Source organism: Gouania willdenowi, chromosome 19 (genome assembly GCF_900634775.1).
Source record: "Gouania willdenowi chromosome 19, fGouWil2.1, whole genome shotgun sequence".
Classification (NCBI taxonomy): Eukaryota; Metazoa; Chordata; class Actinopteri; order Blenniiformes; family Gobiesocidae; genus Gouania; species Gouania willdenowi.
Window position 1 is genome coordinate 3591195 of NC_041062.1, and position 14700 is coordinate 3605894.

The following is a 14700-nucleotide window of genomic DNA, read 5'->3' on the forward strand; positions in this document are numbered from 1 at the left end:
AACTCGATTTAATAGCTTCATTGTGTTTTTAAATACACTTAATAATACATAAAATCCTATAACTAAGAAAAGGAATGTTATGTGTGGGGCTATCGTTTTTTTATCACCACTCTACATGTTGTCGACTATTTCAGGCCAAAGCCACAACTCAGGAAGTCGGAAGTCAGCATTTCTATCAACTGCTGCTCTTGAGGTTATAAGATTATTTTTTTTTTAATGTGTGACAACTGTTGTTCAGTGAATTCATGTACTAGAGAGTGGAGAGTGTAAGAACTGGTATTAAAAAAATAGTGCAAAAATGATGGGCAATGTATAGTAAGGCATGAGAAAAATTTAAGGAAAAAACACTCAAATTTCAGAGGTAAGGAATAAAAATGGAAGAATTTTGGAAATATATATATATATATATATATATATATATATATATATATATATATATATATATATTTATACAACCCTAACCCTATACATATATTTTTAGATAAGGCTATCATAAGACCCCTAAAATATACTTCAAATAAAATGAGCACACTTAAAGATAATATCTGGAGTTTCTGAGAAATCTATGTTCATGTATGATGCTTTTAAAATGTGAAAAAAAATTAGTCTTTTACTATGGTCTACTGCCAGTGGTCATTCATATACATTAATGTATATAAGTCCCTCCTTCATCCTATAGACCCCTATACAGCCTATAGGCTTCCACTTCCTGTTTTTGAGCCTGTCAATCAAAGTGAATGCGAAACTGTGGACGGAAACAAGGCCGCGCGTCACAACAGCAAACAGGTAAATATGATTTAGACTCATACCTGACCCATAGACATATATCAATGCAACCCAATGCGACCTTGTTATGTTCCGCAATGCACGTGTAGAAAAGTAGAGGCGTGGCTTCTGGTAGATTGGCAGAGGCAGGGGGAGGAAGTGAGGCTGTTTAGGGCGGGACATCGAGACGTTTCTCAGAAACTACGAATAACAGCTTTAATTCCCAAAATATAAATTAACTTTTTTTTTTTTTTTTTGCCATATCGCAGATTTTTGTCAATTTCTGTACTTTATTTCAGTCCAACCTCTGTTTAACCATTTTCATCAGTTTTGCGCTAGTATTTAGGGTCCTACTAATGCCTAAAGTCCAAAAAAAGAAATTCAAAATGTTTTCACTTTTTTGCCAAACTGCACCTCACCTCCAATTTTTAGTTTTTCAGATTTTTGTCAATTTTTGTACTTTACTTCAGTCTAACCCTTGTTTAAGTGTCTTCATCATTTTTGCACTATATTTAGGGTCCTACTAAAGCCTTAACTAAAAAAAAAAAAGAAATTCAAAGTTATTTACATACCGCGCCTCACCTCCAATTTTTTGTTTTTTGGATTTTTGTCAATTTCTTTTTGTATTCTACTTCAGTCTAACCCTTGTTTACGTTCACTCAAGCACAGGGGTGAAAATGTTACAGTTCTACGTTCTATACACATATTTAGGTAACAATCAATAAAATATATATATTTTTTCAACTTTTCCCACTACCTGTCAGTGCTTTTGATGATCATTTTAATATAAAAATAAATTAAAATAAATGGTTATACTAACAGAAAAAAGGCTCATATATGCCCACACCAAGGACATTAATACCAGTATTTTCACTGATTATGAGGAAGCTTAACACGGTGACCAAGAGATGAGAAACTATTGAATGATAAATAATATATATTAGTGTATTTTGCAGCTGATTTAAGACATGGGTCAAAACTGACCCATTATCATGAGATATGCTTATGATATATATTTATTTCAGGCTCAGTAATTATGATTAATTGAATTTGAACTTTAATATTTGGGTACGTAATTGTAATTGACTTTCAGGGGGATAAGAATCATTGTAATTTTAATTGTAATTGGAAAAAATGTCAGTCAATGTAATCATCAATGGAACGTGGATAATTCAAGATGGAATTGGTATTGAAAAATGTAATTTACTCCAACCTAACCCTGGTTGGAGCTTTATTCTGAGACATGAGCGTCTCATGTATGAGCGTAATGTACATATATCCATCATTGGTTTAAAAACCACTGCTTCAGAATGTAAAACATATCTTTGTTGATGTTTGTGTATTTTCTCACTCACTCACATTGGAATCTTGCGTTACAGGATGAAGATAGTGATGAGGAGCAGCAATACGCTGCTTTTAATCCCCTGTGACGTCACTGAGGCTAATCTTAACGTTCAGGAGACTAACCCAGATCATGAGAAAAGGCTTAGTGAGAGTCCTGATGAAGGTTTAGCAGACGAGCTGTGCCTCCAAGCAAAAGTCAAATGGAGGTGATGGACACATGAGAAAATATGTAAATATCTCATAAATACAGACTTTTAAATCTAATGTGAGAATTAGATTGCTGCTGTGTTTGATTTTTACGCGGACTGCACACCAGCGTTCACTTTCACAGCAAAATCTTTAATTAGTTTTAGTCGTCTTTTGAGGAAATATCTGAAACGGAATAAGTTTTTGAGAGGGAATCTGGATCAATAAACTGATTCTGGAAAAAATAACTACCTTTACGTTCAGCTCTTTGGGCTGATGTTCTCCTGTTGAAGTGTTCTGAATGATCATGGTAACGTGATCAGGATAATTGATCTAGATAACTATGAATATCTGGCAAAAAGGACATTTGGTGCTTGGGGGCCAAATCCAGCCCTTTAAAGCATCTAATCCGGCCCGCAGGAGAAAATAAAGATTAGATTATCAAATAATTCACTCGTTGAAATCTCAGCGCTTCCAAACACAAATTCAATAAAAATTCACACGTATATATTACATGACGGCAGCCATTTTTATTCTCAAATTGGGTTTTTTTTCTCAAACCCTGCAATTTTCCTTAATTTATTCCACAAATTACCTCCCAATTAAATAAGAATTGGTTTTCCCGCCTATAATCTGTGGCCCACTTGAGATCAAATTTGTCACCATGATGTAGATCATCCCATTATGTCTGAATTATTTTACGTGTGATAGATCTCAGGTTACGATCAGCCAATAGTCATAGTTTGATACAACTGCCATTGTCCCACTCTCCGTCTTAGTCGTCTGCTTCCGTATCCTTCCTGTTCAGAGGTTATGGCTCCTGATTGTTTAATCCCATCACGGCGGATTGGTGACATCGGGGATGAGCCGGGATGAGGAGCAGAGGGACAGCACAGATCAGTCAGTGCGAGGGCCGGACACGACATAGGAGCGCACACAATTCTCTAAGTGTTGGGACACCCGTCGAACATCCGGTAAGGAATTCACTTCGTAGAAATTATAGGGAATGTTTGAAATTCCTCTTGACTCTAGCTTGTGAATCTCGCCAATGCAGCCAGGATGGCTCGGGACATGTCGGATAAGGAGATCCTGAAAATGGAGCTGGATCAGTTGAAGAAGGAAGTTAGCACACCGAGGACACCAGTGAGTCTCCAAACACTCCTCACTCTGAGCTTTTCTTCTTTCATTCTTTTGTTTCTAACCGTCACCATCTTTTCAACAGGTTGCTGCAAACTGTGCAGATACCATTTCTTTTGTCGAAGGACTCATGCCCAACGACCCGCTGATCAAAGGCGTCCCAGATGAGAAGAACCCCTACAAGGGAGACAAGGGAGGCTGCGTAGTGACATAGCACAGGCCAATGGGGGGAAGCCGCGTTACTTTGGAAAAAGGCCGGAGATATCGGACACGAGTGAGGACCTTGTTTGTAGAATACCAACGTACAGTAGGAACTACAGTATGCTAATGCTAAGAGGGGAGAAGCCCTGGTCATGAGTGTGTCTACCTGTTGATACAAATGTGTTTCCTTGTCAATTTGTAATTAAACACAAATAGTTGTGTAAAGTTGTTCTGTTCATTCACGCACACATCTTTTATCATCTATAATGAATGTGCAATGACGCAACTTGTATTCTAAATCATAAATTAGCATTGTGCTCCAATGGTTCAGTCCAAGTGATAATAGGATTATTAGCACACTGGGTCACCAAGCTGCTTCCTTTTTAATCTCATTTCAAGCTCTCCATCCAATTAGGGTCAACTTCCATTAAGACTTAGTAACACTTTCAACAGGCCTGTTGGTCTTTATTCAGTTTTGTTTTTGACTGGGGTTGAAAAAGGGCCAGAGCATTTCCACAGCAACTTTGAAAATTCATGGTACTTTGCAACCCTAGTGGAAGTGCAGATTTTTTTCTAATTGTAATATTATGCATTGGATGCAGATGTTTATGTTTGGATATGATTACTCCCAATTTCTGGTTAATTCCAAAAAATAATTTGCATGAAAAGTTTATATTTAGGCTTGGGAATTCTTGGAATATCAAAAAAACATAAACTGAATTATTTCTTGGAATTATTATGATGCTAAAACAGATTTTTCCATTACCATCATTGTTAAGGGCCAACCTTCAATTTCGTAATTTTCCTGCTTTTTCTTGTTAATTCCATTGAAAAGTTTCCAACTTTGAAAATTTGTGAAATTTTTCAACCCTGGTAGAAATGTTAATTCATTTATTTATTTTATTATAATATTTTGCATTAGATGCATGTATTGATGTTTGGAGATGATCCCAATTTCAGGGTAATTCCAAGAAATAAATTACATAAAATTAAAAATTTTGAATATTCTTAAAATTCAAGGCTTTTGCAACATTATTTATCAGTCAACAACTGAAAAGATGAATGAATTTAATCGCTACAACATATAGATGTCAACGTTTGAATACAAACTGTAATTGATTAATTCATTTGAATTCATCAGCAATAATATATTTGAACTTGTTGTTGTTTATCCTTTTTACATAACAGCACTTGTCCTACTTTATGTTTTGCAGCAATTGACAAAATCCTCAGGTCATGAGATAGTAAAGTCATTTAGTTGTATAATAATAATATTGAGCACCCAATTATCTCCAAAGATTTGCTTATCAGTGGCTTGTGTGTTGAGCTGTCTGAATAACTTTCCACTGACTCATTGTTTAAGAGACACAAGGCCTGGTTCTGTAGTGAATCTTATCTGTAAGCTCTATTAAAGGTTATAATACTAAAGGTTTATTCTGATAAATTTCTTTAAAAGTCCTTGTAGAGCAGCCAGGAGAAGGAAAAACCACCTCGGGTTCACACTATTTATGCCCCAAGTCATCATAGAAAGGTGTTGTGGCCAAACCTGTGACCCGACTAAATAGTGGCTCCAGCTTTGGAGGCTGTAGCCTACACACACACACACACACACACATGCACACGCACACACACACACACACTAAAGGCTGCTACCGACACTTCAGCGTCTTGGTGCAAAGTCTATGTGCGTCGTCTCGGTTCAACTAAATGACCCACACGACAAAGACTGAAGGTCAGTGAAAAAAGGCACATGAGGTGTGTACAGTACTCACAGCAGAAACATTTAGAGCCCATGTATCAAACCCAAGGTCTGGGGGCCAAATCTGGGCCTTTAGAGCTGTGGTTCTCAAACTTCTTTTGGCTCAAGTTCCCCCTTTCTCCTATTTCTGAATCAACGTAACCCTCTTTGTCCGACGATACATTGTGCTCAGAATTCTGTGAAAAAACAACTATAGAGCACAAAAATGGAATAAATGAGTGATAACAGACGTCAAAAAATCTAACTTTGTAAATAAGTGGAATGAAACAGAATTTAGTGCATTCTGAATAGATTTATTTCTATAGTTTTTATTATTTCCAGTCATCTCACACCTGGTTTAAGACCAAAACTGACACATTTATTTTCAGTTCATGTTCCAAAGAAGATAATTTTCATCATCATTATTATAGTTGTCATTTTTAAACAAAATTGACCACATTTTTTCATGCTTTCATTTTAAAATTTGGTTAAATTCACCAAAACCCCCATTTGAAAAACACTATTTCAGAGATTCATATTCAGCCTGCGGGAAAAAAGTAAAAATGACGGAAACAAACTTCAATCATTGCGTAAATCGCCAACTAATTCAGTGGTAGATATCTCAGCCCCTTAAAATACAAAAATTTGAACTCTTAATTTTATCTGAAATTATTTCATACATTTTCTCCAAATAAATTAAGTAAGATCAAAAAATCTATGATTGGTGCTTCATACATTTTACAAATTATTTAAATGTGGTTGTGCAAACTAGGCCAAATTCATGTTAAAATCACTTGTTTTCAAGCCTTTGACCTGCGGCTCACTTGAGATCAAACTGGTCAGTATCGTTCGTGATCAGTTTTACATTTACTGTATCATTTTATCAAACCTGAAGTGTTGAAAAAGCTTGTTTTCACTACACTGTGCTGCTGTATCAACATATAACACTGGACTCTAAACTTATAAAAGCTGAGATTACATGCACACCCTGCATTATCTAAATTGCCTTATCTGATAAAACCAATTATTCATATCTCTAATCAGCCGGTGTTTCCATGTGTAAAAGATTGTGTTTATTACTCAACACAAGCTGCTTTCTATAAGGTTTTTTTTGCGTAACATCACCGTTAGTTTCAGGCCTAAAAAAACTGCAGGATTGCTGTACTAAAAGACCAAAAACAGCACTTGAAACTTTTGGAAACAAACAAACATGTAGCTCGTCTGTATGAGGGCTGCCAAAGGTATTCAACTCCTGGGTTGCAAAGTAAAAATAGGTCATGATACAGAAGTTTTGGTCCCAGATGTGTTTTCAGTAAATCATGCATTTTCTTATTTTAAAGAGGATTTCGTAAAGTGGCCACTTCTAACTTCTAAGCCCTTGGTGGAAATTATATGATACTATTCCTTAATATTTAAGCTTTTTACTAATAAAGTAATACAATATTGATTTTTAAAAAAAAAAATCTTTGCAGTATATGGCTTAATGTGGTTAATTTTTTAATTATTTTTAATAAAAATTGTTCGGGAATATGTTAACGGAGCCGTTTCTGGCTGTTTGTGGAGTATTTAATTGTATATAAAGTCACGAGAGCCACTAGGGGGCCCCAAAGCTGAGTCATCCGCCTCATCTGAGGAGAATTCATTGTACCTAACTTTAACCCCAAAGTGAAGTAATAAATCCTTGAATTTCAGCGACCAGTTAATGCAAGAAGCAACACACAGAATGACTCAGGAAAAAGCACTCCAAAAACACACAAAATTACTCCAGAAACACATAAAATGACAGCGGAACACACCAAACGACCACAAAAACACAATATGGAATAAAAAAAAATACAGAAAAGGGAAACAAAAATGCAGAAAATTACTCCAAAAATGCACAAAATTACTCAAAAACACCTGCCAAAATAAAATGCATAAAACAACAACAGAAACAGACAAAATAACAATAAAAATGCACAAAACTACAACAGAAACATGCAAAAGGAGAACCAAAATAACTAAAAATCTTTGTATTTTCCTGTAATAATCAGACTGCTCCTTATTCTGTAATGACCTTTGTAAAAACTCATTGAAAGCTATTGTATTTTTCTTCTCACTAATTAACTGTACAGAACAATGTTTTCTCTTGGTCACAGATGCAACAATGCTGTATTAAACATGGTCCAAATCTTTGTGGGTTTAATGTTGAAAACAAGAGCCATAAAAGTAGAGCAATAGACTGTACTGTACTGTCATCATTAGTAAACTGGGTCATATGTGACTTATCTTTATGGCTTCTTGTAGAACGAACGCTCATAAAAAGACAAGACCCAGCCTCTTGTTTGTGAACCTTTCACTCCAGGTGTGATAAAAGGGGCTTCAGAGGAAGTCAGGACCCAGAGTGGACCAGCGGGGACGGTAGCTATAGAGAATTTACAAATCAGAGCTGAGTTTTTTGATATTATAATGTGGCTGTTAGTTCTGCTCCTGTGGCTGGTGATGTGGGTCGGTGGAACCTACTGGTATCTGTTTGGGAAGAAGAGCCCATTCTCTTTGGAGTCGGTGAGACCTCCTGCACCTCGAGAGTTTGACCAGAAGAAGCGAGACAAAGTCATCAAACAAGGTAAAGTCACAGCAGATGAAAAGGCATTATTTAAATCCTTTATTCTTAAATCTCATCCAGATTAAGATCATGTCCTGAACAAGGCACTAGGATCATTTTCTTTATTGTGAAAATCAAAGGGAAAACAATAATAGCAGGATTACGTCAAAAGCATTGGAAGGATATGAATTTTTGGATCAACATACTGGTTCTGGATTAGTTTCAAAACTCTGAAGATCATTAGCAAAATTTCAAAAAGTCATATCCCAGTTTGAAATTGACCAATCTTCATGAAACTTTTCTCAGTTATGTCGAGTTGATTCCTCAATTACCCAGATTGGATCTGGATTGTACATTTCATCTCATTATTTTGAAAAAACTGTAGTAACCATATACATTTGGATCGATAGTGTGATTATTAATGTGAATATAAATGATTTCAAAGCCTTTAAAAGGGGAATCATCAGGATTGCTAATCCAGATAACTGCTAATATCATGGCAAAGTGGAGATTTGAGGTACAATATATTCCTTTACATGAAGAATTCAGCAAAATAAGGCTTTTGCAATCAACAATAGAACTGAAACTAATTTTACATAATGAAGAACAAACTAACAAAAACTGAATTATTTGAAAGGTGTGAACTGTGTTAACGGCTGTCCTTTGATGTCTCCCACCAGGTTTCAGCATTGATAAGGTTCCCCAGGATCTGGATGTCATCGTCATCGGCAGTGGGATCGGAGGGCTGACGGCTGGAGCCACGCTGGCCAAAGCTGGGAAGAAGGTGCTGGTTCTGGAGCAGCACGACCAGGCCGGAGGCTGCTGCCACACCTACATCGAAAAAGGCTTTGAGTTTGATGTTGGTGAGGAAAAAAAAAAACACGCTTCAATACATTTACGTCACGGCTTCAAAGCCCTACGGATGTTCAGTCATGATTCTTCTTCTCAGGCCTTCACTACATCGGACAAGTCCACGAGAACAGCCTTCTACGGATTGCCTTCGATCAGATCACTGAGGGTCAGCTGGAGTTTCAGGAGCTCAACCAACACTTTGACACCATCCAGATCGGAACCGGCAGCGAGAAACGAGATTACACCATCCTCTCTGGGAAAACGGAGATGAAAGCCCACCTTTTGAAGCAGTTTCCTAACGACACAAAGGCCATCGAGACATTCTTTAACCTAATGAAGGTGATACTGATAAATCTTCTTCAATTTTCTATTCATTTCTATTAGGAGTACATGGAAACGGTTGTTTTCAGAGCCACCCGTTGTCATGACGTTCACGTCTGTACTTTGATGTGGAATTCGTGTGACTCCTTCATAGAGGTGAACGGGACAATTGAGTTTAGGAAGGGTTGAAATACAATTTCAGTTTGGCCCCTCCCTTTTGCCTTGGCCTCTGATCCCAAAATAGTGCAGTCAAGTAAACGAGCTGAAGCAGAAGTGGCGTTTTTTACAAAATAAATTACCAGAACATATAGAAATAAAATACATAACCTTTGTTTCATAAAAAAGGTTGACATTACGCTGTCATTATCTGTCATTAGCATGAATAAGGTGTCATGAAGGATGTCATTAAGTGTTGATTGCTAAACTATGACACCTTTGGAGCTATGTTGGCTTTTTGGGATTAGGTAGAGGAATCTAGTGGGGTTAGATAGTGTTAATGTTAGGGATTAGGGTAAAAAACGACACTTAATCGCAGCCTTCATGACACCTTATCCATGCTAATGACTGGTGTTACGTCATAATAATGACAATAATGTCAGCCTTATGTATAAAACTTTAAGTAAAGTGTGACCCTTTATTCTGTCTTTGTGGCTCGGCACCCACAGTTCTGAGGGCCGGTAGTGGTCCATGGCTCCTTGTTTGAGGACCACTGTTGTACAATGGTTTCTCAAATGGAAACATAATAAACGTTTGTCCATAACTGGTTCGAGCATTTCAGCAGAAAGCATTTCCTCTGTCAAATGTTCTAGATTGTTTTATTGTGAAATAGATTTTCACCTCTTATTTTGTTTTTCCTGCAGATTTCTGCAAAGAAGACCCACTACCTGGCCACTCTGAAGCTCATCCCACAGTGGGTGTCATTGCTCCTTCTAAAGTCAGGCATCGCTGACTTAGTCTCTCCAGTCTTCAAACTGTCTGGTACAGGTGCAACCAAGTTGGTCAACACGTTGACCAGCAACAAGGATCTCCAAGTCATCTTTTCTTATCTCTTCTATGGTACAACCTTTAAAAACGTAGAGAAATGTTATTAACATGTTATGGATAATAAGTAACGGAGTAACATTTTTCCTTCAGGCGTGCCTCCAAAGGACTCCAGCATTCTGATTAATGCCCTCCTGGTTCATCACTACAAACGAGGTGCCTACTACCCCAAAGGAGGTGCCAGCGAGATCGCCTTCCACATCATCCGCACCATCCAAAAATATGGAGGCAACTGCCTGGTGCGAGCCCCGGTCTCTCAGATTCTGGTGAATGACCAAGGAGCCGCCTATGGTGAGAACCTGATCCAGATCAACCAGTTCAACCTTTTTAAAGCTCTGGTTTGTTGATGGTTGAACTAAAAGTTTGACTCGTGCTGACAGGTGTGAAGGTGAGGAAGGGTCAGGAGGAGCTGGAGGTTCACGCCCCCGTGGTTGTTTCCAACTGCGGCATCTTCACCACCTTCCAGAAACTTCTGCCACCGGAAATTCAAGTCAAAGACAGTAAGCAAGCTTTTTGTCCATCCATCTGTCCATTTTCTGACTGGATTGTTGAAAAAACCCAGCAATGAAGAACATGGTTTATTGAGATAAAAAGGAACGTGTCTTTGTTTCCCAACTGCTGCTTGATAATAGTTACAAACCACAAATTTGACCAAAAATTGAAAAGATTTTTGTAAAATTTTACCAAATATTTTCTTTTAAATGTAGAAAAGAAACATTTAAATCTTGTACTTGTTGCTGTTTAATTTTTTTTTAAATTATGTTTGATAACCAAAAAACTTTTAAAACCTAATCATTCTATCAAAATGTACATTTTATTTATCATGATTTTATAACTATATAAAGATACAAGCATAACATATATTGTATGTATATACTGTATATGTACTTTATTACTTTCATTTAGTTTTTATATATTTAAAAAAGTTGGAAAAGCATAAACGTTTATTTAGAAGTAATTACACAATTATATTTACCATTACCAGTTTACATGATATATATATTTTTTTTCATTTGCTTTCACAATGTATTTAATTTATTAATTTAATTGTGTTCTTTTTTATTAGATGTTCAGGAAAGACTGAACATGATGAAACACGGCCGAGGCTCGTTCCTGGTCTTCTCCGGTTTTGAGGGAACCGAAGAAGAGTTGGGACTGGTGTCCACAAACTTCTGGCTGTTCAAGAACAACGACATGGACAAGTCGTAAGTAAAACACAAAGCAACCACTAAGGAGTGCTGTTGCTTAAGTAAAGACTGGTGAAGAAACATGGGCTCAGCAATGCAGTCTGCTTCACAAATGTTTGAATTCATCTAAATCAAAAGAAAAATCATTGCATATTAGTTATTTTTCATTACATTTAAAAACATCCCATATCTATAGATGGTTATTTATGACTAGAGCACTTGTATAATCTCTTAAATAAGAGCATGACATGTAAGGAACTGTTCAATTGGTCACTTGGTAAATTTTTGGATGTTTCAAATTTATTTCATACTATATCTTTAATTAGTTATTATGTCTCAATGTTCTAACTGCCACTTTATTCATTTAACAGTGTTTTATAGTTTCATAATTCCAGACTTTCTTCACTGTCATTGTCATAATCACAGCCACCACAAGGGGGCAGATTACTCATAAATTTTTGTTGAAACAGACTTTTTAAAGTTTTCACTGGTTTGTTTCTCCGTAGGATGGATGATTACTTTGCGTTGGGTAAGGACGAAGCCCCCGACAACATTCCTATGATGTTTATCACAGTCCCTTCATCCAAAGACCCCGAATCCAAACTAAGACACCCAGGTAAGCAGAAGCTTTGTTAAATGTTAAATAAAACGTATCTCAGAGTATTTGATGACATTTTAGATGCTTTGCGCTTGCAGGGAAGTGTTGCATGACGATACTGACCATGGTTAAATACGAATGGTTCGAGGAGTGGAAGGACACCTCTGTGCGCAAAAGAGGAGACGAATACTACGATTACAAAATGAAGTTTGCAAAGAACCTCTTTGACTGGGCCTGTACGGTGTTCCCAAACATCAAGGACAAGGTGCGTTCTATTCTGTCTCTGAGAACTGCTCAGGTGGATGGTGGCGTTTGGTAACCCTCGGATGTTTTGTTCCAGTTGGTTTTCCAGGACGTGGCCACTCCACTGACCAACATGCACTACCTGGGGGCTCAGCGCGGAGCCATGTACTCTGCAGAGCACAACCTGGAGCGCTTCCAAGCTGAGGCCGTGGCCAGGAACAGAAGTAGCACCCCCATCAAAAACCTCTACATCTCAGGTAAGAACTTTTGACGCAGAGACGATATCGTACAAACCTCTCAAGTGTACATCCGTGTATCTCATCCCTTTGTCTCTGTCTGCATTGCAGGTCAGGATGTTTTCAGCTGTGGGATAGCGGGGGCTCTCCACGGAGGACTCCTCTGCGCCTCCACAGTGTTGGATCACATCGTCTACATCGACTTGCTCTTCCTCAAGAAGAAGCTAAAGAAAAGGAAAGCCAGAGAGCTAGCGGAACTTGCAAAGAAGAAGCTGCAGTGATTGCCCCGTCAAACAGAAAGTGTTGAACGTTGTAACCTCAAAAACAACCGTAGAGTATTTAAATAAATAGAAAATTTAACTTAAGGCTCAGGCAAGAAGGTCTTAAAGAGGATTCTTGATGTCCAATTTGAAGACCTTGAACTCTTTGACTTGCCATCCACTGATTGGTCAGAGCCAAACCTCATGATGTCCTGTTAGGCATCAGCAGCAGAATATCTGTAGGTATTACCGGACCTTCGAAGGTGAATTCATAGGCGTTTCTTGATATAGGCAGACTATGCATTTGCATAAGAGCCAATAGGAGGCCCTAAAGTTTGGCCGTTGCGCCGAGTGTGAATGTTAAAGTTAGTAGACTGTAATGCTTTTACTTTTTATGTATGTTTGTTAATTTTATTTCTTGGTTTTGTGGCATATTTTGTTATATAGTTGGTTTTGTCCAAAATAAATACATAAATAAATGTTCTTTTGTAAAAACTAAACTTTTCATGTAACTATTCCAAACTTTGATTGCACTAAAGTCGACAAGACACAACTGTAAAAGAAGAATGTGAATAAATAAATAAGGTCTTGACCCAATGTGCTTGTAAAATTGTATTGTATCATCATACAGATGAAAATGTACTAGATTCAGATGTTTCCTCCTGATAATCAATAATTGTATTTATAATGAGGATGAACAGTGATGAAATCCTAATGGTTTAACAGGTGAATTGAGGTGGTCGGCCCCTCTGGGTTTAGTTCCCATCCTTGTTGTTGTGACCTGACTTGTAACCTCAGTGTTATTTGTATAAGAGCAAAAATCAAACGTGGGAATGAAACCTCAGACTTCCTGCACTAAGTGAACATTTCCTTAGTAAGCGGAGGGGAGAGTGGCTGACAAACTGTGGTCTGCAGGAGACCCAAGGAGAAGAAAGACCCCTCTGTCCCACACCTCAGTGGCTCTCCTGCATCCCTCTGCTGCTCAATGCAGGGAAAACTCTCAGGACTAAAGCCTCAATCAACAAAGCAGAACCACTTAAAGGAAAGACGACCATATCGTAAGGAAAGACTGAAGTTTACGATTAACATGTGCACTAAAATTAGACACAAGAAATCTAGGGTCAAACTTAAAGTCCCCGCCCCCAAATCTGACCCTTTCGAGCATCCCACAATCACAGTTTTCCTATGCTTATGTCACATGATGGCAGCCATTTTTAATCAGGAATTGTTGGAAGAACCCTCAGTTTTTTCCCAAAACCTGCAATTTATTGTGGAAAAATTGCCCTATTTTCCCGAATAAAACCTACAGCCCATTTGAGATAAAACTGTTCTGTATTTGGTCCCTGAACTAAAAGGTTTGACACCCCGGTAATAAACTCAATGTATCCACTTTCACTGATTGCATTTCTTTTTGACTGAAATGTCTCAACAATCTCTTTCAAACAGCAGTGACAGTGCTACAAAACCGACTCCAAACACACAAAGTGAAAGAAAAACAACCAACACAACAGCAATAGAAACACACAATAAATACACAATATAACACCAAAAAACACAAAAGACCACTGTAAAGTGGACCTTAGTGGATCAGTTCCTCCAGTAGCTTTTATGATGTGGGTCACAAACACTTTTGAGGACAAAAAAAAGAGTAAATTTCATTGTGAATGATTAAGAATGATGTGATCATCACAAACTCTTGAGAAAGTTTGTCAAATGGAGGAGCGTTACACATGTATGTAACTTTTTTTTCCCTTTGCAGGCGGTTCCCACATGTTTAGACTCGCTCCTGCAGCAGGAGAGGCACAATGCTAACAGCAGACCCTTCCCTCTACTATCCAGACAACATTTGGTATCCTTCTGACCTTAAATAGGATCTGATCTAAAACTTTAGGGCTTTACAGTGACTCCAAAAGCATTTTAGTGATGTATTCTCAGTAAACCTATAGTGGGATCGTGTTCATGTTCCAGGACTCCTTCAACTTCTTCTCCTTCTCGTCTCTGCTTTTC

At 37.6% G+C, this 14700-nt stretch overlaps 2 protein-coding genes across 2 annotated transcripts; both read left to right on the plus strand.

Moving 5' to 3' along the window:
* Positions 1-3341: 3341 nt before the first annotated feature.
* On the plus strand, positions 3342-3654 carry gngt2b (guanine nucleotide binding protein (G protein), gamma transducing activity polypeptide 2b). Its single transcript, XM_028476901.1, has 2 exons — positions 3342-3438; positions 3518-3654. The coding sequence occupies exons 1-2, from the start codon at positions 3355-3357 to the stop codon at positions 3644-3646; spliced, it is 213 nt and encodes a 70-aa protein (XP_028332702.1). The 5' UTR covers positions 3342-3354; the 3' UTR covers positions 3647-3654.
* Positions 3655-7702: 4048 nt separating this feature from the next.
* Positions 7703-13290, plus strand: LOC114482043 (inactive all-trans-retinol 13,14-reductase). The gene is made up of 11 exons (XM_028477241.1): positions 7703-7976; positions 8636-8818; positions 8905-9146; positions 9989-10184; positions 10263-10460; positions 10550-10669; positions 11236-11374; positions 11863-11972; positions 12053-12219; positions 12295-12454; positions 12545-13290. Exons 1-11 carry the CDS (start codon positions 7820-7822, stop codon positions 12712-12714), a joined length of 1842 nt encoding a protein of 613 aa, XP_028333042.1. The 5' UTR covers positions 7703-7819; the 3' UTR covers positions 12715-13290.
* Positions 13291-14700: the final 1410 nt, after the last annotated feature.